Source organism: Macrotis lagotis, chromosome 1 (assembly GCF_037893015.1).
Source record: "Macrotis lagotis isolate mMagLag1 chromosome 1, bilby.v1.9.chrom.fasta, whole genome shotgun sequence".
Taxonomy (NCBI): Eukaryota; Metazoa; Chordata; class Mammalia; order Peramelemorphia; family Peramelidae; genus Macrotis; species Macrotis lagotis.
In genome coordinates, this window is record NC_133658.1 from 364888233 (window position 1) to 364915102 (window position 26870).

General features: G+C 36.0%; 1 protein-coding gene and 1 non-coding gene across 2 annotated transcripts in view; one reads left to right on the forward strand and one right to left on the reverse strand.

The window, feature by feature from the left end:
- SPINK5 (serine peptidase inhibitor Kazal type 5) overlaps positions 1 to 24768 on the forward strand; it is a 62881-nt gene extending 38113 nt beyond the window's left edge. Inside the window, exons 13-29 of the mRNA XM_074212354.1 lie at positions 587 to 714; positions 1282 to 1348; positions 4481 to 4608; positions 6811 to 6904; positions 7287 to 7414; positions 7846 to 7915; positions 9003 to 9130; positions 11208 to 11262; positions 13701 to 13828; positions 15567 to 15642; positions 18132 to 18220; positions 19553 to 19655; positions 19850 to 19977; positions 20806 to 20896; positions 21615 to 21745; positions 23215 to 23302; positions 23963 to 24768. Coding sequence (XP_074068455.1) covers positions 587 to 714; positions 1282 to 1348; positions 4481 to 4608; positions 6811 to 6904; positions 7287 to 7414; positions 7846 to 7915; positions 9003 to 9130; positions 11208 to 11262; positions 13701 to 13828; positions 15567 to 15642; positions 18132 to 18220; positions 19553 to 19655; positions 19850 to 19977; positions 20806 to 20896; positions 21615 to 21745; positions 23215 to 23287 — 1617 coding nt within the window. The 3' untranslated portion in view covers positions 23288 to 23302; positions 23963 to 24768. The remainder of the gene's footprint in view (positions 1 to 586; positions 715 to 1281; positions 1349 to 4480; positions 4609 to 6810; positions 6905 to 7286; positions 7415 to 7845; positions 7916 to 9002; positions 9131 to 11207; positions 11263 to 13700; positions 13829 to 15566; positions 15643 to 18131; positions 18221 to 19552; positions 19656 to 19849; positions 19978 to 20805; positions 20897 to 21614; positions 21746 to 23214; positions 23303 to 23962) is intronic.
- Positions 881 to 983, reverse strand: LOC141510526 (U6 spliceosomal RNA). Its single transcript, XR_012474998.1, has one exon. It is a non-coding gene; the product is annotated as a U6 spliceosomal RNA (small nuclear RNA).
- Positions 24769 to 26870: the final 2102 nt, after the last annotated feature.

Consider the following 26870-nt stretch of genomic DNA (forward strand, 5'->3'; position numbering starts at 1 on the left):
TTGAAACGTCCTTGGAGCAATGAAATATTCAGAGTTTGATGAGGGTGATCCAGGTTTAAGGTTAACTGAGAAGGGGCATTTCTCTGTTTCACTGAGAGGTTTTAATGTTGGGGAATTGATTTAGGATAAAGAGTTTTCTGGGGTTCATCAGAGGCAGGGACTTTTCTGGAGGAAAAAAATTTCTAGGGGATTACAGAGAGCAGTCTGGTCTTGCTTTGTGTTTCATGTATCTAATGAAACAAGTCATCCATAATCTACCACCTCAATTCATCCATAATCCATAAATATAGTTCCAATGTGCTGAAATCCTTTGCCAGACAAGTCAAGGATCCACTGAGGCAAAGAGTAGATCAGTGGTTCCCTGAGAGACTCAGGAGTTTCCATGACCATTCTAGTCACTTCCAGTGCTTTCCTGGATCATGTCCAGTGGGCTATGAATATAATTGGCTCTGAGTCTGGGACCTGAGTTCAAGTTTGTTTGGAAAAGGCAGACTAAGTTCTCTCTGTCACATAATGAATTACTTTGATATGAATAACCACTTAAAACAATAATGAGCCCTGTTTTTCTTCTCTCACCCATGTACAGGAGCTGTGCAGTGAATACAGAAACTACATGAGGGATGGTCATCTTGCCTGCACACGAGAGAATGACCCCATCATGGGCCTGGATGGCAAGATGCATGGCAACACGTGCTCCATGTGTGAAGCCTTCTTGTGAGTATGAGAGTCAAGAGAGCTCTGCAGAAAAGCTTGTGGAAATTGGGGAATGGAAGTTGGGAGGAGGGAGGTCCTGGTAGACAGCAACTCTGCATTTTCTACTCCCTTTCCTTGATCACTTTGCCAAGGGGGTTCATTGTGTTTGGTTGAAAGTATTCAGGACTGGGATATTCAATACTTCATGAATTTGCATGTTATCCTTGCATAGGGGCCATGATAATCTTCTCTTTATCATTCCAATTTTAGTAAATGTGCTGCCTAAGCAAGCATTGGCATACTCAATGGATGAGGGTCTCAGAGCTCTTACATTAGATTCTTACTCCTGGACATTTCTTTCTGAATGCACTTATGAATGCTTGTTTGATTATTGTGAATTTTTCCTTAGGTCAAATTCAACAAAACCCAGGTCTAGGGACCAGGAATATTTGTTCATTTCTTTCAATATTAAACATACCATTGAGAGATTAATCTTCTTCTATGACAGCAGTTCTGTACCCAAAATGATCCCTATTTCTCTCTCTCTCTCTCTCTCTCTCTCTCTCTCTCTCTCTCTCTCTCTCTCAGCCAACAAGAAGCCAGAGAGAAGGTTGCTGAAGCATCCAGAGCAATCATGAAGAGAGAAGTTCAAAAGGTATTTATCCAAATAATGTTAAGTCAGAAATAACAGACCAAAGTTTTGGATTTTTCTACCATGAGGAAACTTCATGGAACTATAGAGCCAGAGAATATAAAACATCAGAACTTAGAGCATGGAACATAGGGTCTTATAGGATTAGAAAGATCATAGATTTGGAGTCCATCAAATCAAATTTACTCATTTTACAGATGAAGAAACTAAGTTTCAGGGCAGTAAAATGACAATCATATAGACATTCAGAAATGGGATTTGTAGAATTACAGACCTAGAATTGAAAGAGGTATCAAAAGTTATCAATTTGAAATCCCTTATTTTACAAATGAGAAAAATGAGATCCAAAGAAGTTGAATGACCTGCAAAAGGTTATACACAAATAGAATTTGTATACAGATCTTCTGACTCCAGAACTAGCATTATTCACTTGAAACAGGATATCAGAGCCAAAAATTAGCTTAGATATATGAATATGAACTCTTGGAGATAGAAGAAACTTTAAAATACATTCTGAGCTAGAAGGACAGGTTACTGAAACAGAAAACATCAAATACCTCAGTTGGAATGAAAGAATGAAAAAACATTTTAAAAATACTTATAGAAAGCACCATACTAAGCTCTCGGAGTACAAATAGAAGAAAAGTCTCAAAAAGCTCATATTCTAACTGACAAAGGTAATCTATCTATCTATCTATCTATCTATCTATCTATCTATCTATCTATCTATCTATCTATCTATTTATCTATCTATCATCTATCTATCTATCTATCCATATAGCAAAATTTAGCTATAGACTAAGTGGCTCCTAAAGTTGCGTATAAAGGACTGATTAAAAAAGCCTGGTCTCCCTAGACTATGACTACCAAGAACTATATTATAGTTCTTGCTTCATAGGAATATCCCAACAACACAGAAAGGGGAGGGTCTAAAGGTCAAATAGAGAGAGATTCTTGGTTCTCTCTGGCAAAGATATGGATGAAGGTCAGTACAGTAAAAGTGTAAGTACATTAGCAGAAGAATTGAGGGGAGTGTTGATCAGACTAGATGACCTCTCAATATCTTGAAAGTTCTAGACCTATCATTCTAGAATTTGCTTTTGGACATAATCAATGTTACTGTTTTACAACAGTAAAAACGAATACTGTATTTTTAGTCAGAGTTTGTAGGTTCAAAAACCCTATTTTACCACTAAATATATTTCTGACATTGAACCAATCTCTTAAAGTCTATTGATCTTAGTTCATTTATAATGAACTAGAATGATTTCTAAGATCCCTTAAGTTCCACGTAGGGTCCTAGGAGTATATTATTAATGTAGATGGAAAGTAAATCATGGAAGGTCTCTTAGAAGAAGTGTCAATTCCACCTCTGGAATATTATTCTCACCATAAGCAACCCATTGCCACCTTCTAGGACCTTGCTACAGTCTCCTAACAGGATTTGCTGCCTTTATTTGCTTTGTATTCCATTTCATCTTCCAAGCAGCAGTAAACTTATACTATGCAAAGATCTGAACAAAAAAGTGAATATAGCTCCCTATTGCTACGAAGTGAATTTCACCATTATTCAAGGATTATGTCTATTAGGCACCACCACCCAGCTTCATCTCTTTTTGCTTCCTTTCCTTCACTCAAGCCAAAGGACATGAACAAACTACCTTTCCCCCTTGTCTTTGGTCATTTTTTCTCCTTTTCCTGATATTCTTTTCCTCTCTCTTCTTAGCTATTGAAATAATTCTCATAGTCCTCAGTCCATCTGAAGTGGACTCAGTCACTCCACAACAGTGACGCATTCCCAGTCAGTAACAATATTACCCACTTGTACTTCATATATTACTTTTCTTGAACCTGTCTAATGCAAATACTATGTAATATTATGCATTAACCTTTTCTTGATGTCTTGTGCCTCTATTAGACTCTCAGTTTACAGAGGAACATCTTATCTCAAATTTGCATATTTCTAAATGTACTATAAGGTATGGAAGATGTGCAATATATGAATATTGAATCAAATTGAATTCAGAAAGATAAAGCTGAGTCATGTGAGACAACACTGAAAAAACAGCCTTTGAGGGAGCCTTTAGAGTCTAGACAATAGATGTCTTTGTAGATTTCTGAACCCAGGGAGAGATGATGGAAAAGAAATCCTCCAATGCTCATGCAGACAAAAGAGTCCTATAAGAGAACATTGGGAGAATTTCTAGAGGACCACAGATATCCACTACAAATAGAGCATAAAACCATTTAAAAATTATAAGGAGTTTTTTACTTTTAACACCTTTATTTCTGAATGTAGCCCCCATCCCTCCCCTCTCCTGAAAGCAAGGGGAGGAAAAACAAAGCAGTTTAACAAAGTAAACTAATGCATTGAGTTTATGCAATTCCTTTATAATTCTTCCAGGTCAAGTGTGGCTTTATGATTAGCCAATGTCAACCTTCAGGCTGTTGTTATTGTTTTTCCTTTTATGTTTGCAGTCAATAGGTAGGCTAAATTTTTTAATTTGTCCTATGAGAACTTCTCCCACTTACCTTTATTTTTTTACTTACAGATTGAGAGGATTACCAGTTTTTATATCACAGGTCTTGATATTCAAATGCCAAGTCTTCACAGCCCGCTTTCCCCAAAGCAAGCAAACAAATAAACAAAAATCTTGAAGTTAGGAAGTAGTCTTTAGATCATAATCATTGTAAAGAGAACTCAGTATCTGCTTAAATACAGTCACTGATGACTCACAGTCAGCTGCTTCCAGTGGTTGTATAAGGAAGAATCACTGGAATTCACTAATTGAGCTAAAGGTAGGAAATTTCAGAGCAACATCACACTTATGGAATGGTTGAAAGCTTATTAGTCCTGAGATTTGGGGACCTGAGTTTTATTCCAGTTTTTTTCCATCAAGCACTCCTATGGCCTTGGGCTGATCACTTTTGTTCTGACAGGTGTCAGGAGCTTCCTTTGAAAAATTACAAACTTGGACCATACCCTCTTTAGGGTCCTTTTTATAGGAACTTCTCTCCCTTCCAGCTCTGATATTCTATGTTTTTGGTCCTAAGGTCCTTTGGAGCACTGACATTCTAAAATCCATTCAGATATACTGAAATACCAAGATCACCATTATTCTCTTTTCTTTGTAGGATGCATGTGATGAATTTCGGAGTCTTGTGAATAATGGAAACCTTTTCTGTACCAGAGAAAATGATCCTGTCCGGGGTCCAGATGGAAAAACACATGGCAACAAGTGCGCCATGTGTAAAGCTTTGTTGTGAGTAGACATAGTGAGAATCTTGAGGCATCAAACACGGGGCTTTCTATTCTCCTAGACAAAACTCAAAAACTCAGTGACTTGATTCCCAGTACTTTTTATACCACTTCTCCCCACCAACAAACTCCTCTAGTGATTTTCAAGGTAATACAAAATAATAAGAAAAATACATATAACATACATATATATGATACATACATGCATATACACTATATATATATATATATATATATATATTTATATACATGTTTGTATGTATGTATTTTTATCTGAACTGAAAATTTCCCGGGAATATGGCACTATCCATATGGAAACTTTCTCCACCAATGTTGACTGACTGTTCATCTGAAGTAAGTAGTTAAGAAAAATGATCTGGGTGGGATTGAAATGTTAAATGATTTGCCCATGATCACACAACCAGTATTGACAGAAGCAGAACTTGAATTCAAGGCTTCCTGATTCCAAAGCCAGCCCTCTGTTCATCATGCCATGTTTCATCTTAGAAATAACAATAAAAGTATGAATTTTATAATACCCCTGGTAACACAGTAGATCATAGTGTAAAAGAGCACTGAATTGGAGTAAAAGTACCTGGATTTGATTTCAGAGTTATCTGAAAAAAGCACCTTAACTCTGTAGTTTTCAAATTTTTCATTTATATGATCAGATAGTCAGAAAAAAAGCATTTATTAAATGCTTCCTAAGTCTCAGACACTGTGCTAAGTCCTGGGAATACAAACAAAGGTAAAAACCAGCCTTTGACCTCAAAGAACATACATTATAAAGGGGGAGACAACATATCAATAACTAAGTCCATTCAAGATATATTCAGAATAGATAAAGATTTATGATAGATGAATGTAAGTGTATCAGTAGCTGATGGAACTGGTTCCTTCAGAAGGTGGAATTTGAACTAAGTCTTGAAAGAAACTGGTTCAGCTAAGAGATAGAAGTAGAAGAAATAATCAAAGATATGTAGAAAAGATAATATATAGATTCTTCAAGGGGAAGAAAGAAGTTCTTTGGTCTGAAGTGAAGGAAAGGAACTGAACAGGGATAAAGCTGGAATGATTTAGTGGTTGTGCCTTAGGTGGTACAGTGGATAGAGCACCAGCCCTGGAATCAGAGAACTTGAGTTCAAATCCAGCCTTAGACACTTGACATTTACTAGCGGTGTGACCTTAGACAAATCACTTAATCCTGATTGCCTCACATTCAGGGCCATCTCCAGTGATCTTGATTCATATCTGTTCACTGAATCCAGATGACTCTGAAAGATAAAGTGAGGCTGGTGGTGTCTTTGCAATGCCTCACCCACCCTTCAGATTCACTTTAGGGTTATGACATGGTATCACCTGCTGATGTCATAGTCTACTTCAAGAATGAAGGCAGAACATCATCAATTGTCGTGGTTCTTGAACAATTGTCTAAGATTTTCTTGATAAGTTATAGGGAATTATATTCAGTTTTTGTTCAGATCTTTGCATAAGGACATGTGTCTACTGCTGCATGGAAGATGAAATGAAGTGCAGAAAAATGGAGGTAGTGTTTCCTATTAGTAGACTGTTGTAATAGTCCTAGAAGGTAGCAGTGAAGATTGTATTGAAGTAGCTGAAAGTGGAAATAATATTACTGAGGTGGAATGGACACTTCTTCTAAGAGGTCTTCCCTGATCCATCTTCCATCCAAGTTAATAATAATCTTTCCTCCCTAAGACCTCCCAAGGAACATAATGAATTTTGAAAGTCAATCTAGTTCATTTTACAAATGAGAACTCTAAGACTAATAGAAGTTAAATGAACTTAGCATGGAGACTCAGTTATCCAACCATACTCTCCATCTGCAGTCAGTGTAGTTGGAACCTAGAATGGTGGAGGGCAGTAAGGTATATAAAAAAAAAACTAGAAAGGGACATTTAAACTGATATTCTCTAAGTGTTTATGGCTCTTAAGCTTGAGAAAAGATAGGAAGTAAAAGTACTGCCAACATTTTACAAATAAAAAAACTGAGGCTCCTCAAGATCAAATGACCCAGATCTTTCTGCCATTCTATGCTCCTCCTCTTCATAGAGTGGCCATAAATCCAAATATAGCCCACAAAACAAAGACAGTGATTATAAAGTTGCTATCTATGTCTATGTGTCAATTATCTCCATTTCATATTTCCAACTCTGTAATCTCTCTTCCACTTTTTACTTTCCAGCCAGAAAGAAGATGAAGATAGAAAGAAGAAAGATGAAGATCGGAAAAATGCTGAGGGAAACAACCACGGGGGTGGTGGAGCAGGAAAATCCCAGGTGAGAGACATCCTTCACCAAAGTCAGTTTATCTTTTGTATTCAATTGACATAGCTATTTGAAAATATAATTCAGTTTAGAGCCTGCTGAGCAGGAGTATATGAATTCTGAATTCACTCTCATACAGTCATAAGGTTAAAAGCTGAACACCATCTTATGATCATTTAAATTACATTATGTAGAGTAGATTATTAACTCTGTTTTGCAGGAAAGGAAACTGAAACTCAGACTTCACCAAGGGTTATTTAGGGCACTTCATACAATTCCCAAATCACCAACTTGGCTATTTTTTTTCCTAATCACAGGAATTAGCAAAATGATTAAATAATACTCCTTGTCACGTTCTATACTAGACTTAACTTCTTTCTGATCACTATTTCAGGATCAATGTGCTGAATTTCAGGAAGAATGGAAAAAAGGAGGTATCAGTTGTACCCGTGAGAGTGATCCTGTGCGTGATGCTAGTGGCAAGTCCTATAATAACAAATGTGCCATGTGTAAGGAAATCCTGTGAGTATCTGAACATGTCTGGTGCAAAGAATTGATGAGGAAAGAGATGGGGTGGGAGGTACTTCTCAGGACTCTGGGAGGTCATTCTTCCTGAATTTTACAGACCTGTTAAGTAAAAGAATTGATACTGGTTCATTCTAAGCAAATGTTTCCTAATCATCAGAGCTCTCTCAAAATGAAAAGACTGCTTATAAAGGCTGCAATTTCCCTTCCCAAAAGTTAAAGACATCTGATGATGGGATGGACTGGCACATGAGTTAATAAACTCACTCTCATAGATTTAGATGTTTCAGTGGAAGTTAAATTAATATTGAAAGTAGGGATGCCATCATGGGACGGCACATTGGAAGAGATGAATTCTCAGGCTTCTCTCTGGTACATGGTCTGTTCATATTCACTAGATAGAACATTTTCCCCTCCATCTCTTCTAGAGCTAAAGAAGATGAGGAGAACAAGAAAACTACCAATTTCAGGAATAACAATAGTAGCTCCTCAGAAAAGGTAGGTTATTCCTTTGACAGTGATGGGTCTGGACTTTGAATAAACTTCCATCTGATTTGAACAATCTCAGGTCAGGTCAAGGATGTATAAAATTAGACTGGCTAATTAGGAATTTCCTTGAAGTCTAGAACCTGGAAAAAAGATAAATTATATACAGAAGACACAACGGAGCTGTGTGTTCTCAGAAATTTTCCTAATCAATCAACAAATATTTATCTATAAAACACATATTATGTTTTCAAGCAGTGAGGACACAAAGATAAGAATCAAACTTTTTTTACCCTCAAGAGACTTACATTGTATAACAGGATATGATGTATGCACATTCAATTATACACACAGAACATACAACAAGAGAAATAAATAGTTAGGGGGGACATTAACAGCTGGGACATCATGAAAGATTTGGCTTTGAAGGCAATATTATGGATATCATAGTAAATTTAAAGAAAAGATCTGGGTTTTCTATTCCTAGATTCCACAGAATCTGATTATTTAAAGGGAGCTCATTGGTTATATAATCAATTGGAGGGTCCCTTTCATGAAAGAAATCTCCTTGTGACCTTGAGACATCAGTTACTTCAACTATAAAATGCAGTGGTTGGTTGACCTAGAAATTTTCTAAGGCATCTCTTACCTTTTGACATGCTAAGGATTCATCAGACTCTAAATCCTATAATTTTTTAACTCTGCTGGATGGGAAATGGGGATGCTACAACTCAGAAGTTTAGGACTAAATACTGGCATGTTTCCCTTTAATTTCAAACCAAAATCCCATCTTCTACAAGAAGCTTTGTCCACCCCCTCTTATTCTAGTTCATTTCCTCTCTTATTTATCTCCTGTTTATCCTGTTTATATTTTGCTTGTACATATTTGATTTGCCTGCTGACTTCCCATTATTTTGTGAACTCCTTGAAAAAGGGGATTGCTTGTGCATTGTTTTGTATTTTCAGTGCTTAGCAGAACACCTAGTACACAGGTGTTTAATAAATGTTTATGGACTATTTGTTGACTGACTAAATTTGTCCCAGATATGAAATCCTTTCTGAGACAGCTTGGGTATTTCTCATCTCTCTTTACTTTCAGGCCAACTGTGATGAATTCCGTAAACAGATGAAAGATGGGAAACTTATTTGCACACGAGAAAGTGACCCAGTGAGGGGCCCTGATGGCAAGACTCATGGCAATAAATGTGCCTTATGTAAAGAAATATTGTGAGTATAGCAAAGTGGTGATTCATGCTGTTCCAGGTGTTCAACTCCTATTACCTTGGAGCTGGTTTTGAGGCAGGGCAAATAGAGAGACCAAAATAGTCCAATTCCACTCAATTTGATCAATATTTATGAAGGGCCAACTATGCGTGAGATGCTATGCTCAGTATAAGGATATCAGCAAAGATTGGATATAAATCCTACTTTCAAGGAGCTTCCAGTCAAATGGGGAGAAGGGCAAGAACATGGATAGCTGAGAAACAAAGGAGAATTAGACATGTGTATGACCAGCCCAAGTACTGAGGGCATCCTCTTCTTGAGGTCCTCTGTTGCAATGTAATGTAGTGGCTAAGGTGCTTGGATTTAGAGGAAGAAGACAAGTAGTGGAGTACCAGTTCCTACTTACTAGCGATATGACTCTTGGCAAGATACTTCTGTTTAGAAGCTCAGCTTTCTCATCTGTCTAGAGTAGATAATGTGATAATTGAGCTACTTATTTCACAGGTTGTAGAAAATTTTAAATACTATAGACAGGGTAATTGTTAGTATTTTTTGCTCCCTATGGAATAGAACTTGAAGACCTAATGGGGGAATAAAATATATTCAACCTGGGAAACTCAGTGGTGCAATGAATAGAATTGCTGACCTGGAGTCAGAAAGACTTAATTTCCAAATATTTTCCAAATCTGACCTCAAATACTAGTTGTGTGACCCTGAGCAAGTCACTTTATCTAGTTTGCCTTAGTTTCCTCATCTATAAAATAACTTGGAGAAGGAAATAGCAAGCCACTCCATTACCCCACTAGAAAATACCAAATGGGGGTCACAAAAAAGTCATCAGAACAACAAACAACAAATACCTACATAAATAATAGTGATATAGACCATTTGGGATGAGTACCAGGTGCAACAAAATATTGCAAATTTAGAGGAGGAAGAGATCAGTTCTAGCTGTAGTAGTATTTGGAAAGGTTGTCTTTAGGGAGTCTTTAGGGTTAGGTTCTAAAGGACCATTCAATTCTATCAGCCTTTTTCAAATGTCCTCTACATAGAAATATTGTGCTGATTTCTGGAGTTACGAAAACAAAATGAAAAACAATCTCTGCAATCAGGGGAAAGCAAAATCTACAAAGATCACTAGGCATAAATTATTTGAGGTTGGGAAGAATCTATAACAAACCAATGTTTGTTACTAGAAAAGTTTGTTTCAAGAAAGGTTTTAGATGGAAATGAAATATAAAGGAAGTTGGGAGATTCTATCCAGTGGAAATAAGGAGGTAATTTATTATAGCAATCAATGATAACCCAGGAAAGAGGAAGCACACAGTGAATAGAACAGCAAGTAGGTCATAGAGAAGATGTACCAGGCAGAAGGGATGCTATGAGCAAAGTCATAGAGGCTAGAAAGCCCACATCACATTCCAGGCCTAGCCTGACCTGGCCTGAACACAGTAATCAGAGAAATATGATCAGAATTAAGGTCAGAGGAGGAGGTTGGGACAGGTTGTAGAGATGACTTCTTGGAGACAAACTGGTATTGTGAAAAGAGTATGAGAGAGTTGAAAAGTGTTTCTGATCATGCACCTAAGATGATCATTTGATTCATATCTAGAAGAGACCTTAGAGATCATAAAATCCTCCCTCATTCAGTAGCTGAGGAAACAGACCAATAGACAAAGAATCTCATTTAAAGTAATATAGGATTTTGATCTAAGTGTGGTCTTAGATCTTTTGACTCCTAGTCCAAAAATATAATCCTTCTGTCTTCAGATCTGATGATGCTATGTGGGTAAGGGCATAAAAATTTCTTAAAACACTACAGAAATTTATTTAAATAAACCAATGGGAAGTTCAAGAATTATTTGATCTAGAACTGGAAAGGACATTACAGCAACTTCCTCATTTTACGGATAAGAGCATCAAGGCCTAGAGACATTAAATAATCATTATCAGTGACCACAGATAAGAAGACTTGTAATTCAAACTTAGGCCATTTGGAGCCTCAGTGAGATCCTTTTCTACTGTAGTATAACCCTTTCTTTGCAGGATTCAATGTCCCATTTCTTTCTCTTTATTACAGAGAAAAGGAGGCTCAAGACAAGAAAAGCAATGAAGAAAAAAGCAGCAAAGAGAAGGTAAGAGGCAGTTTGTGGTGTTCAGTGAGTCCATGACTAGCAACTGAGAGTTGCAATATTATCTAGATTTTCAGCCAATTAGTTTGAATACAATGTCTCTGCTTAATACTTTTTTTTAGGTTGGATCAAGTGTTGGTATACACCCACTTCAATAGCTCAAAGGTTATAGTTTCTAAAGGAAAAGGGAGATAAAGCCAGAAGTTTAGACAAAATTCTTAGCTCTACCATTAGCAGTACCCAGAGACAACAATTATTGGGATAGTCTGATAGAAAGCATTTGGAAATCTGAGCTTCAGTTCTAGCATGACTGCAAACTAACCATAAGACTTTGGGTTGATCGCTTCTCCTTTCTCACACTGAGAAAGTTGAAAGAAGCTTCAATGGCTATTTAATAGTTTTATTTCACAGATAAAGAAAAGGAGATCTAGAGAGGGATATTGATTTGCCCCCACGGTTCTGCAACTAGGTAGAAGACTGTGTTTGAATCTTAGTTCTCTCAAGATGTCCTCATTATAAGTTCCTTCAATTTCCCTTGATGAGGAGTTGGCCTGAATATAAATACTCTTAGCCTTTTTTTTGACCAATGAGAGAGATAGCACAGAAGAGATAGCACCTTTTAAGCTATTTGATCCTCTATAAATGTAAGTAATGATCATGGTATGAGTCTATGAAATAACGTGTTAAAATGGAAGGATTGAATTAAGAATTTAAATTTAATTTAAATTTAATTTAGAGTTAGAATTATGGTTTTGCTGTTTACTATGTGACCATCTCTTTGGATGTGAGTTTTCTTTGATATATATTTATTGGGTTTCACTGGGTGAGCCCTGAGATTCCTTTGGTGCTCTCTTATAAGATGATCTATGGCAAGATCGACATCTAGTGTTCCTTATGGAGTAGAGCAAACAAAGATTGACTAGTGGGTAATAATGCTTCTATACAAAGTTGAGGTTACAAAGCATTTTCTTTTCTGCAATACAGGCAGATGAAGTGCAAAATTAAGGTGGAAAAAAGTTATTTTTGTTTATCCTATTGATGACAGCATAGGAAGATTGGGGATTCCCTCAGGATATACTCCTTCCTATCAGTAGAAAAACCTGGAATCCATTAGGGATCAAAGTGCAACAGAAAGAACACAGATTGACATTTCGGGAGAATTGAGCTCTAAGTTTTCCATGAATTCCTCTTGGAACAAATCCCACCCTCTAGCTGTGAGCTTTAGATTCTTCCTCCGCAATGGCAACATGATTCAATGAATAGAAAAATGGACCTGGAATCATGAATAATGGAGTTCAAATTTGGCCTCAAACACTAATCATATGCACGCTCCTGGCAAGTCATTTAAATTATGTTGTCTCAGTTTCCTCATCTGTAAAATGGGGATAATAATAATTATTATCTCCCAGGATTGTTCTGAGAATCAAACTTGAGTTAATTGTAAAGCAGGGTGACTGATATAGTAGGTACTATATAAATGTTAGTTATTAGTGTTATCATTTTTATCACCATCATCATCATCATAATCAATCACCACCAGGGAATTGAACTAGACAGTTTCCAAGGTTGCTCTCAGTTTAGAAGTCTGTTACTTAGACTGTAACATCCTTTCTTAGAGGCAGAGAAGTAAGGTCAATGCTCCAAATGCTGGACTTGTAGTCAGAAAGACCTGAGTTCAAATCCCAGGCATCCATTTAACTATGAATAAAGTACCAACTTTCTGAATCTCAGTTTCTTCCTCTGTAAAACTGAGATAATGATGATTCTAGAATCACATTGCAGACTTATTGTGGCACTTAAATGAAATGATGCATGGAAAATGCTTTATGTGGTATAATTATTATATGATGTGATGAGTGATTATATTTTTATATGTATATGGTACATGATAAATGTGTATTTATGTTTATTATATATATACATACATTATATCTCTATCTACCTTTGTATCTTCTACTGATCTTAACTTTTGAAAATCCCTGGAAGGGAGATATTTATGTAAGTGTCTATTTCTACCTATATATATTCTGCAATGTGTCATATTCCAAAAGTCTTAGGATAGTTTTGGTCCATATATTTCTAGGTATATATATGTACATTACATACATATATGTAGGGTGTGTGTGTATATGTAGGGTGGTGTCTATCTCTCTTGGGTATGTATGTCTAAGTGTGTATATATTTGTGTATATATGCATGTATATATAAACATATATGCCACCTATATATCCTATATAAAGCATATAGCAGTAATGTTTACACATATGCATATATATATGTGCAAAAATATATAGACTGTAATATATATAACTATAATATGCTTTATATAGGATATATATGTATGTGGTAAATGCATTTTTCATTATGCTCTAAAATCAGCCAAATGATATTTGAATAACTCAAACTTCCCAAAACGGTAACATATTTTCTTAAATCATCAGGATCAGTGCAGCGAGTACCGCAGTCTAATGAATAATGGAAAATATATCTGCACCAGAGAGAATGATCCTGTTCGGGGTCCAGATGGCAAAACCCACCTCAATAAATGTGCAATGTGCAAAGTTGTATTGTAAGTAATGAGGCTGGCAAATGGGTTGATGATGTAGTCCCAAAGTTACCACCTTGGTCATGTCCCTATTTCTTTGAGCATCCTTTCCATCATCTGTAAATGACTGAGTAGGATTTTAGCCTTTAAGATTCGTTCCAGTTCTGAATCAACAATTCTACAAACTTTTCTTACAAAGAAACATGTGGGGTACTTCATTTGTTTATAACATTTCCAACTCTGACTGTGTATCTACAAAACTAGGTTTGCTGGGTTTAATTACAATGAAAAAGAAAGTCTCTTTCCAAATCCATGGCCATTTTAGAAACTCAGATTGAAATTCAACATTTAAAGGAAGTTGAATTTCAATCTGAGTTTCTAAAATGGCCATGGATTTGGAAAGTCTCCAAATCCATGGCCATTTTAGAAACTCAGATTGAAATTCAACATTTAAAGGAAGTTGAATTTCAATCTGAGTTTCTAAAATGGCCATGGATTTGGAAAGAGACTTTCTTTTTCATTGTAATTAAACCCAGTAAACCTAGTTCTTGACAAATCAGTGTGAAAAACTGAAGCTGTCATTTCAAAGTAATCAATTGCAAATTTCCTGAGACTATCTTATTTACTTTGATGTTTTTTTAATCACATAAACCTTTGATTTGAAGAAATAAAAATGAACTTTGATAAATTTGATGGGCAGCTACTGGAAGCTTCAACTTATAAATCTGGCAACCCATTTGATAATATTAGCCTTTATCCTAAAAATCTGATGCCTTGTTTTGGTGGAATTTCTGATAGGCAGATGAAATACAATCTTCTACTACCCTGCTCAATATCTTTCCCTTTCCCCTTAGTTGTGGGGAAAAAATTGTTTTCAAGCAGGGAGCAGACTGATTTGAATACTCAGTCACCATCCACTTTCCTTCTTGGGTACCTCATAGCTCTGAATTAATATTGAGGCAGCACCATTTATTCCACTTCCATATGTAAAAAATGTCCCTAAAGCTCTCCTCAGTTAAAAAGATAGACTGAGGTCTCAGTAGAAAAAAAGTGGGAGCAAAAAACTCCACAGAGTTAGTAGCATATGGGGGAAATCTTACTTCTCTGTGACTCCCATAGAAACTCTGATCTCATTTGCTCAATTTCATGCTGACTTGGGGTTGTCAGGTGTTGTACAGTGGTGTCTGCAGAAACTCCAGATACTTGGATCTGATCAGAAATTCACTTTTACATTTTTGATTTAATTGAATTAAAATAAGACATTCACTCTGAGTGGGGAGAAGGGGTCTGGAAATTTCTATTATCTTGAAGACAAACTCTGGCACTTGATACCCAACTGGAAAGACTTTGAATATAGGCTTAATGAGTTCAGGTTATATGTGGGGTTTAGGGGCCATCTGAGGCACCAAATGCTGATTTTTAGTTGTTGTTAACAACAATTCATGAAGACTCTAATTGAGACACAAATTGATTATGTTCTACATTGGGAGATAGAACATCCAAATGAATAAAATTGTTGATGATAACATATAATAGATTAAGAGTTAGAATAGATCTTGTAGGTCACCTAGTCTGAACATTTCATTTTATGGATATGGAAAATAGAGACTAGAATAGATATGATTTGTGCATAGTCATGCAAGGGATAAGTGCTTTAAAATGCTAAAGATTCCATTTGACAGAGATTAGGGTTGGAGAGAGATCTGGTTAAAATGTACACAGTACAGATAAAGACCATAACCACTCCTCCTTTCTTTTATAGGGAGAGAGAAGCCAATGAAAGGAAAAGAACCAAAGAAGAAAACAAATCCAATGACAATAAAGCAAAAGGCAATGAGGTATTTATCTTCCATATTACCAGATTTGACTTAAGGTCTGTTGGCCCTTATTACCTGCTGCCAATTACCTGTAATGTGTCTCTTTTATAATAATTGTTAATATTCCTGGTCTTGGCACTTTTCATGTCCCAATTAGTAGAAAGTAGCTTTCTGGTTTCAAGATTCACTAGTCATAAGAGAAGTTGTCCTTGATGAGACTCTACCTAAAAATGAGGGACTGAGCAGGAGTTTGGACATCTTCTGAGATTTTTCTTCCAGTTTAGTAGAGAATGAATAAATGAACAAATGAATGAATGATTATAAAAGCAAGCATTAAAGGCTTGCTCTCTGTGAGACTATGGAGTCTGGGCTTTTGACTTTCACAGTGCATTATTTTTTCTTCTTCAGTTTCTTCTAGAGAAGCAGAAATACATATATTGAAGACATAGGCTTAGTTTTGTCCAATTCTTCATTTGCTTCTTGTTCAAATATATGAAGAAGATCATTGCATGCCATTCACTCTAGGGATATGAGATAAGACCAAAAAGAGGTAGAATAGAGTTAAACCTGAATTTCAAATCAGAATTCCAAATTTGAGTCTTAACTCTGAAACTTCCTAGTTTTGTAAACTTGGGCAAGTGAAACTTGTTCCAGGTAAACTCTTCAGGTCTCAGCATCCTCATGTAGAAGATAAGGAGAAGAGGACTAGACTAATTGAATTCTCAGATTCATTCAAATTTCTTAATAGTCTAATTCATGTGAAAAGAAAAGCTTCCCTGACTCTTTCTCTATATCCTTTCACTTTTCTCTCCTCTAAATTCTTCAGATCCATCCCTTCATACTTACTCTTGCATTGAGCCAACCATGTCTATTAAAATAGCTGTCAATTCCTCTAGACTATCAAAGTTTTTTGAATTTCAACAGTGATATCTCATTTCTAATCCTGGAGGAGACAAGTGCAAACACCTAAGTACCTCTAAGATATTTAGTGTATATGAGGGATAATGTCACAGGGAACTCACTGGTGGGAGAAGGGGGAACCAGGAAAAGTTTCTGAAGAAGGTGGAATTTGAACTGAATTTTGAAGGAAATTAGGGAATCCAGGAGACTGGTAATGAGGGAGAGCATTCCAAGAATGAGGAATAATTAATGAAATGTCAGTCAGAAGATGGACTGTAATGAATGAGGGACAACAGGAAAGCCAGTGTTGCTGTATTGTAGAGCATATGGGGTCAAATAAAGTGTAAGATTACTGAAAAAAGGTAGAAAGTGTCCAGACTGAACGGCTTTAAAAACCAAACAACTGATTTTATAGTTGATAACTAACAATAATGTTAAAGATGACTTTCCCATTCAAGTGGTTGAAGGACTGGTGTTGGGAGAGATGATTCGGGCTATTTCAATAGGGGTTTGTTCCAGGATGGCAGCTATGACAGAGGAAGGATGGGGATGGACATATAGGAGAGATATTGTGAAAGTATAAGCAGTAAGATACAGCAACAGATTAAATATGTGGGGTGAATGCAAGTGAGCAGTTGAGGATGATTTCAAGGTTGCCAAACTGGGTAATTGTGAAGATGGTAGTGCCATTGATAGTAACAAAGAAGTTCAGAAAAGGATAGGATTTTCAGAGAAAGATTTAAAAGTTTGGCTTTGGGCTTGTTGACTTTGAGATACCTATAGGCTAATTGAAGAATCTCAGAGTTGGAAGGAACTTGGAAGGTCAGAAGTGACCCAGCCCAACCAACCTTTGATGGAAAATATCAAGGCAAGGGATTAGGGATTGGAGGAAAGGTAGGGCAACTATTTCCCAATTCTTCCCATTCCATTGGTGGGCCTGTCTAATCCTTCCTTCCTTTGATTTTGAGGCTATACATATATATATATATATATATATATATATATATATATACATACATATATATATATATATATATATATATATATATATATATATATATATATACACACATATATATCTGTAAATGGTTCCCATTACTCCTACTTCTTTTCTTTGGATCCAAGAAGAAGAGGCCTAATTCCTCTTCCTCATAACAGGTGTGATAGTCCTTCAAATACTTGTAGGCCTGCTCTTTTTCAGGCTTCTCTAGTCCAGGCTGAATATCCCTAGTTTCTTCAGCCAATTCTCTAATGGTAAGTTTGAGACATTTTAACATGCTGATTGCTCTTCTTGGAAGCATTGGATTCCACATATGGATTTATCAGGGCAGAGGACTGTAAAACTTTTACCTGCTCTGTTCTGGATGCTTTTTTTTTCAAGGCAAATGGGGTTAAGTGGCTTGCCCAAGGCCACACAGCTAGGTAATTATTAATTGTCTGAGACCAGATTTGAACCCAGGTATTCCTGACTCCAAGGCTGGTGCTTTATCCACTATGCCACCTAGCCACCCCTGTCTTCTGGATGTTAAAGTGCTCCTAATGCAACCTAATATTGCATGGAAGATTCAATAACCAAACCATGGTAGTAATATGTTTCCTTGCTTTGACAGGATAAATGTCAGGATGCTCATAATCGACGGAACAGTGGCAGCCATGGGTGTTCCAGGGCTGCTGACCCTGCTCAAGTTCAAGCTATATTGTGAGTAAAGGTTGTTGTACCCCTGCTACTGTTCTGGAAAATGGTTTGGTAGCTATCATTGTTATGGTCAGATGAGATTTTTAGACTTCAAGGAGGTTAACATCCATTTTTTCTCCTTATCTTAAAGACCAAATTAAAAGGAAATAATTTTCTAATATCAAAATAGATTTGGAAGCAATGTTGATTTTTCTATACAATTTAAATAAACAAAATTTGCTGCAGAAAACAGAAAAAAACTTAACTGTGATATTAAGAATAGCTTATTTTTTTTAGTTTTTGCAAGGCAATAGGGTCAAGTGGCTTGCCGAAGACCACACAGATAGGTAAATTATTGTGTCTGAGGCTGGATTTGAACTCAGGTACTCCTGACTCCAGGGCCACTGCTCTATCCACTGCACCACCTAGCTGTCCCTAGAATAGCCTTTCGTATTATTGAGTAGATGTAAACCTCATGGGACTCTTAGTGATACAGATGTATAGACAGATTATGAATTTACTAGATGACTACTCTGCTTGACTGCATAACTATGGACCTTGAGAAACCTGAACCAGGGCTCCACAATGATGTAAATTGTGATCCCCAGCTGATCTGGAAGCTTCATCTTGTAGATCTGAAAAAGCAAAAAACCATAATTGAAGCCATCACTCATCTTTCCCACCTCAAATCCCCATTAGGATTACCCTCCCGACCACTTCCTCTTATTCTACTCACAAGTTCAAAGTGGAGCTGGGGATAAAATTAATTAAGTTTATATTGTCTGGGATTTAGCTGTTTTGGAACCCTGACATTGCAAAGTGCAAACATCATCATGCCTTTGGTCAAAACTTCAAGCACTCTACTTTAGTCATGGAAGCATGGAAGTCCCTCAATGGGGTGTGTGTGTGTGTGTGTGTGTGTGTGTGTGTGTGTGTGTGTGTGGTGTGCTTCTGTCTTATAGGATCATAGATAGAGGACTGGACAGGCTCCTAAATGTCATTTTGATGACATTTGATGTTCCATTCACCTCTAAATCTGTGACTTTTATGATCTTTTAAGGCCCCAAAATCTATAAATTGTGTCAACCTTTTGAGCATTCCCAAAGAGTAAATCAGAGATGTTTTGACCCAATGAGGAAGCTATTTGACCAAAGGGTTTAAAGTGGAGAAATTATTGCTTAAATTAAATTTTAAAATGTTAAAAAAATCAGCATAAACCATAGAAGGTAAATCTCTGCCTCTCTCTATCTCTCTCTGTCTCTCTCTGTCATCTCTCTCTCTCTCTCTCTCTCTCTCTCTCTCTCTCTCTCTCTCTCTCTCTCTCTCTCTCTTTCTCTCTCTCTCTCTACTCCCCAGGAAGAAAGAAGGTAATGAAAGGGAAACATTTGAGCTCCCTGAACTCACTGAGACAAACCGTTTGAGCACTCATAAAAAATCTGCCCAGCCTTCAAAGTTTGGGGTAAGTTGGATCAAGAAATTCTCCTACCTCTTTTTTCTATTCTTCTTGTGAAAACCAGATCTAAGAGACCTTCAGAATGATATTTCCCCCTTTTACTTACTTGATATTTTAAAATACAATTCCTGATGAAGCATAAGAACACAGGCCATATGTAAACCAAGGTCACATTCTTCTTCTTTTCCCCTCTTTACTAGGAAATGTGCCAGGAGTTTCAAGCCTTTATAAGAGGTGACAGCCTCATCTGTACCCGGGAAAATAGCCCTGTTTATGATGCCAATGGAAAGGTCTACAGGAACAAATGTGCCATGTGCAGAGAACTCATGTGAGTGAGGATGAATGCCTATGCCGAGGCCTATCTTCTCTTGATACTCTTATCTCTCATACTTAAGTCCAACAGTTTACTGCCGCCTCAAAGTAAGCCTTCCTTTGAGTCTGTACTTTCTTCTACTATTTATAACTTCTCTGATTCCTAGGATGTAAACTTTACTGTTTGAAATCAACCTATCCTTTGAAGACAAGTTCAGTTATACACACACACACACACACACACACACACACACACACACACACACACTTATATGTATAGTCTATCTATCTACCTATCTATTCATCCCTCTATCTTGTCTTTCTTTCTGTCTATATCTATATCTATAGCATCTATATCTATGTCCATCTATCTGTCTGTCTGTTTTTTTCTATCTGTCTATCTATCCATCATCTACATAGGGAGCTAGGTGGTACAGAAGATAGAGCACCAGTCCCAGAGTCAGGAGGACCTGAGTTCAAATCTGGCCTCAGACACTTGATCCTTAACTAGCTGTTTGTCCTTGGCAAGTCATTTAACCCATATATCTGGCCACTGACCCTAGAAGGCTACAAAGTAGAAAGTGAAGCTAGTGACTTGGCGTAGTACCCCTTGCTCAAATCCAATTCACATATTTGTCATGGTATCACCTCCCTGATATCATGGTTTTCTTCCAAAATGAAGGACAAGCATTATATATATATATATATATATATATATATATATATATATATATATATATATATTTGGTATACACACATCTATTTATGTGGGGGGGTGTAGGTGTATGACATAAGAATCAGAGTACCTGTTTAGAATATTTATAATTTTCTTCCCATTCTATAGTAAAAGAGAAACTAAAGAGAGAAGTAAAGAAAAAACATTTATAAAGTCTCTGGAAGAAGATAAAAATGAGACCAAACCTTTTTTTTCTGTGGTAAGTATAATTGTTAAAGCTACTACTTCTTAATCTGTTGTAAAATTCTAGGAACATTCCTTAAGCCACTGACTTTCCAGAGAGAATATAGGAGAAAATCTGAGTCAAATTAGTGATTTTTCTATAAGTAGCTTTCACAAGGAATTGAAGAAGGCAAAGAAATTGTTTGAGGTACTAAAGAGATTCTTGGAAAATTTTCATGTTGCATGTTCCTATCTGTGCTATCATCAGACTTATATTATCTACAAGGTTCAAAAGATAAGTATCTAAGGTCTTCTAGAATAAACAGAAGATTAACAATTAGCCTTGAGTTACTGCCTTCCCAAGTCAAGAATTTTCATTTTCGTTTTTACCTATTAAGAAGGAATTGGCTTGGACAAGTCACTTGACCCATTGCTTTTCAAAAACCTAAAAAAATATACATATATAAATAAACAAACAAACAAACAAGTAAATGAATAAATAAATAAATAGGGAATTGGAGCACTGTACTTCAACTCATAAGGAATAAAATGGCAAACACAGACAGGAACATTCTTTCTTCAGTGGAAGATATTTATTGTCAAAATGTCTATTCCCTCTTTGTCATCCACAAAAGAAACTATATGATTCTCTTTACCTCTTATTTCCTGGGATTACCAGAAGAGAGGTCACACAAATTCTACCTTTCAAGAGAGAGGATACATACAAAATGACTTTTCATTTGGTTCCTTTTCAGGAGTCTGAAATGTGCCAGCAATACAGGGTCATTCCCAGAGTGGGTTACCTGTGTCCAAAGAACTTGTATTATGTCTGTGGTGAGGATGGCAGGACATACAACCACCCCTGTATGCTGTGTCACGAAAATCTGTAAGAACTTTAGGAAGGTCGCAAACACCCTGAAACTTTTCACTGAGACCAGTTCCTCATTTACCATCCCTTTTCCCATTCCCTTCCCTTCTCCCTTTTCATTTTTTTTTTTTGGTAGAAATCTGGGTTAAGGAACTTGCCCAGGGTCACAAAGCTAGTAAGTGTTAGAGGTCAGATTTGAACGCATGTCCTCCTGATTCCAGGACCAGTGCTTTTTATTCTTTCCTCTCTTCCTCCCTCATTCTTTTTGTCTATACTGAGGGAGATCAAAAAGAGAATTTCACATATCTTTAAGTTTGAAATATACTCATTCTTAAAGAGTGAGTATTGGAAAGAACACTGAGATAAGTGCTAAGAGATAAGTCAAAAGACTTATTTGCTAATGTCCTGGCTTTACCATCAAATTGGTATGTGACCTTGAGCAAGTCACTTCCCTTCTCTAAGTCTGAGTTTCCTCGGGGGGATGGGGAATAATGATCTTTTCAGTGTCTCCATCAACAACTGAGCTATTATGAAGATCAGATGAATATGAATATACTTAAGGAAGAGTGATAAAGTGGCTTGGAGATGGTTTTGAAGTTCTAAAGACCTATGTTCAAGTTTTGCCTTTTACCTTGTGTTCAGTTTCTGATACATACTGACTGTGTAACCCCAGGCAAGTCACTTATCCTCTACATATCTCCAGTCAGCTCTATAATATTATAAACTGTTGATTAAATGCCAACTTGTATCAATAAAATTTGTTTTCATAAGGGAATTCCCCATTTTAATGAAGTAATAGATCCAAACATATGGGACAGGGGCACTAAAAAAACCCAAACAATTATGTGTGTGTGTGTATATATCTATATCTATATCTATATCTATATCTATATCTATATATATATATATATGTATATATCTATATATTCAGATAATGCTTATTATATCTATGTATTATATACCTAAACACGCATATATGTGTAATGTACATGCAGTCGTATATGTATACATTTATACATATACTACTATATATATTATATTTGCACTTATATTTACACACATATCTATCTAGTTATATGTGAATATAGATGCAAACATACTTTAAATACATATATTTTGTTACAGATGCATTTGTATATATGTTTACATGCTTAAAACATATATATTATATATGTTTCTATATATATTATATATATATATATACATACATAAAATCACTAAAAGTACAAAGTACAAAGTACTTGATTGTTTGATTTTCATAGCAGACCAAGCAAGAATAATAAAGCATTATATATGTTATTTTATTATTAATTATAAATATATTTTAGAAAGCAATTTTATTTTATATTTTTTACAGAAAAGGAGAATGAAATTCCTAGAAGTTGTTAATTACCTAAAGCCATAAACAAGGCAATGGCAAAAATTGGAACTCACATCTGACCCCAGTCTGTTGGTCTGTCTTTTTCTTCTTTGTCTTCTTATTTTAGGTTACATCAAACCAACATCAAAATGCTGAGGGAAGGGAGGTGTGAAGATGAGCCTTCAGAACCACTTCCATGAAATTCTTCAGGCACTGTAAGTAGAAATATAGTATTTAAAACTGATTTAAAACTGAAAGGGTACTTAGAATTCACCTAGTCTTTCTAATTTCTTCATTTATTTCTTAGAAAATTAATCTGATTTTTTTTATGCCAAGTTCACAAATATTAAATCCATTATTTACTTTGTCCCTCAACTTTCACTTGGCCGTGGACCTTTAGGAAACTGAAGCTAACCTCAGTTAGAGAAGCCTCACAATTTTCTCCTCCAAGAGAAGGGAAAAGCCCAGATCTTAGTGGCATATGACTCTATTCATACTAGAACAGAATTTCTTGTTGGATTGAATCTTCTGCTAAAGTTTAGAGGGGGGGCTTCTAGTCTACCTCTGTCATTTACCAAGGCATAAATAGATTCTAAGTGGGGATGGGCTTTATATTCACCAAGATCCATCATGAGACCCAGTGATGATGCCTTGATCTAATTCAAACTCAATATCAGATCTTAATTTATCATATCCATTCTCAAAGATCCAGTCTTTCAAACCTCCTAGTCTGCATTTATTCTGAGGCTGTTTTCATTCATATGAGAGAGAAGGGAAGAAGCAGAATGGAAAATGAAACATAGAGAAGACTGACTGGATTATCTGTTGGAATTTCTCCTAAGTTTATTGTCACTGGTCTTTGTCATTTCTTCCAGAATGAATGAGTGGTGAATCAATCAAAACCTTGAAGGAAAGGTTCAAATGCTCAGCCCTGGAAAATCTGCCTTCACCCTTCTGTATATATAAGGAACTCTTCTGAGCACGTATTATTTACTGTGCAGAACACTCCTGAGCTTCTGGGGAAAGGACATACTGATTTTCAGTCTTCCATCCTTCTCTTCCCGGACTCTATGATCCTGGTGTGGAGACACATGCTGCATTCAGCCAGTGCTCTGGGGCCCCTGGTCACGGTGCTGTCTGTCCATTTGCTTGTGCAATAAAACTAAACTTAGCAGAATGGCCATCCAACTTTTTGCTTCTGTTAGGACATGAGAACAAAATGTTATTAATCTGGCGAGGGTTAAATAATGACTTTTCTGATCCTTTGATAAGAGGAAAACTTGCTGGAAAGGTTATACAAAGTCATTCTCATCTCTATTATATAGAAGCAAGGAAAAAGTCACTCTCCCCTTTTACCTCTAACCTTTAGAGAAAGTCATTCTTCTTCATATCTATTCAAATAGTCAGAAATATCCCTTTTATCTCTATCTCTATAAAAAGAACTGTTTTACGTCTTTTTTCCATCTCACCAAAAATGGTCCACTCCTAAGAGTCTCATGAGATCCCTTATGGACATGAGACAAGATGAAATTCACCAACTTCAGTCCCACATAGAACATGGGTAGACTCACTTTTTTATCTTTCATTATACAAAACTACTGTTAATGTGGCCTCTAGTTGCATTATATTTCATATCTCCTAATTCACATTTTGAAGATTTAATAAAGCATTTTCATTTCTCTACATTATTCCTTACCTTATGCCCCTGTCCAGGCTAGTTTTATTGGTGACAACAAGAATAAAATGCTAATCTGTAAATTAGCTGTAGGAGTAGTAATAATAAAAGAAAGGAGGAAAGGTCAGACAGTTAAAAGGGGGATTAAGAAAGGATGCTGTCTCTGAAGCTAAAGATAAAAAGATCACTGAGTGTCTATGAGTAGTAACAGGTTTCAGACATAAAGAGAGGTCAAGATGGATAAAGATGAAAAAAGTTATTTTTAAATAGGAAGTGAGGAATGATAGCAATTCAGTGTAATAAAAAATTAAAGGAAAGTTTCTCATACTTAAGAATGTTTGTGGTCAGATGAATAAGAACAAATTGTAACTAAGATACAGGAGATGCATAGGAGAATGGGAAGAGAGATTTGATTATGAGTTGTCCTAGAGAAGGTGGGAGGAAATGGGACAAAGTAGAAGATTAGTAGTGTCTCCACTACAATCTATTCTGGGTAATCTGCCATTTTGAGTCCTCAGAATTTATGATACTTCAGGAATTAGGGCCAAAAAATGAAAAAAATAGAATGAGTTAAAAAAATATTCTCTGTTTGTGTGTGTGTGTGTGTGTGTGTGTGTGTGTGTGTGTGTGTGTGTGTATGGGACCAATTGTGGTCACTAAAAATGTTGTACAACTTCTCAAATTCAATCCAATATAATTCATTCAATTTAATCTATCCAATTCATTATCCATAAATAATAACCTATCCAAAAAGAAATCTCCAATAGGTTTGTAATTTTCCTCTGAATGACTTTTATTAAAGTTTCTCTGCATCATCCTGGATCTTAATGTGATCAACTCAAAGGAATCACAAGCAGGAGTATATGGAGAACCTCATCAGTCTAGAAAATTCTTCTTCCATTTAGCCTGTAGGACACACTTTATCAGATGTAAGATATCTTTGAAAAGCACTGATCTTCCAAATTGATGCTTTTCAGATGATCACTGAACAAAGTTTTCTGCATTTTCTTGTCAAGGAATGGATACAGGATCTCAACATATTCAGAGATGATATCTAGTTTGAGGTGAATTTTGTTCTGAATCCATTAAAAAATCAGATGAAATCTTGAATTTTCTGCCTTTCAATCAGTTGTGTAACTGTGAAGAAAAAAGTTTAAATCAAATCATCGATAGAGGTTAGAGCAGGGGCTGGTCTTTGATATCAGCTAGACCAGAAATGTCATATATGTGACCTCTATGCTTATACAGGCTACAACACTCTTAACTGAACCATATTAAAATGTAATGAAATATTTATTGACATAAATGTAAATATAATAGATGCAATGAAATGCAAGATAGATAATCAGAAAATCAGAAAATATTAAACATAGATAATTTAAAAAATAAGGCACTAAGTGTGGATTAGTGGTTCATGGTTTCTGTTTGAGCTTGATACCACTTATTTAGACTCTCTGCCTCATTTTTCAGATGAAGAAACTGAGGCCTATAAAGTTCAGATGACCTAAAGAAAAACTGAGTATAATCTTTCAGGGGGGAAAAAACTGATCTTCAATGAAATAAAAGAGTTTCAAGCATTCCTGATGAAAAGGGCAGAGTTGAATAGAAAATTTGACTCTCAAATAGAGATCTTAAGAAAAGCAAACAAAAAAGTAAATATGAAAGAAAAATCATTTGGGATTCAATAAGGTTTAACAGTGTATATTCTTTCACAGGAAGATACTTGCAATTTCTAAAACCTTTACCACTATTAGGATAGTTAGAAGGAGTATACAAAGACTATGACTGGCTAATCTAAAAAAATTAAGAGATGGAATAGGGATTTAAAGTGGGAAAGGGGAGAAAGAACAGGTAGAATAGAGAAAATTATCTCACATAAAATTTATGATCAAAGAACTTTTAAAATAAAGGGGAAAATGGGAGGTGGTGGCAGGAAATGTTTGAATCTCATTCTCATCAGATTTAGTTCAAAGAGGGAATAACGCAATAAGTTGAACATAAAAATCAACCTTATCCAACAGAGAGGTAGGAGGGGGGAAGGGACAAGAAAATGGTGAGAAAGGGGAGGGGAGATTAAGAGAGGTAATGATAAGAAGAAAAACAGATTT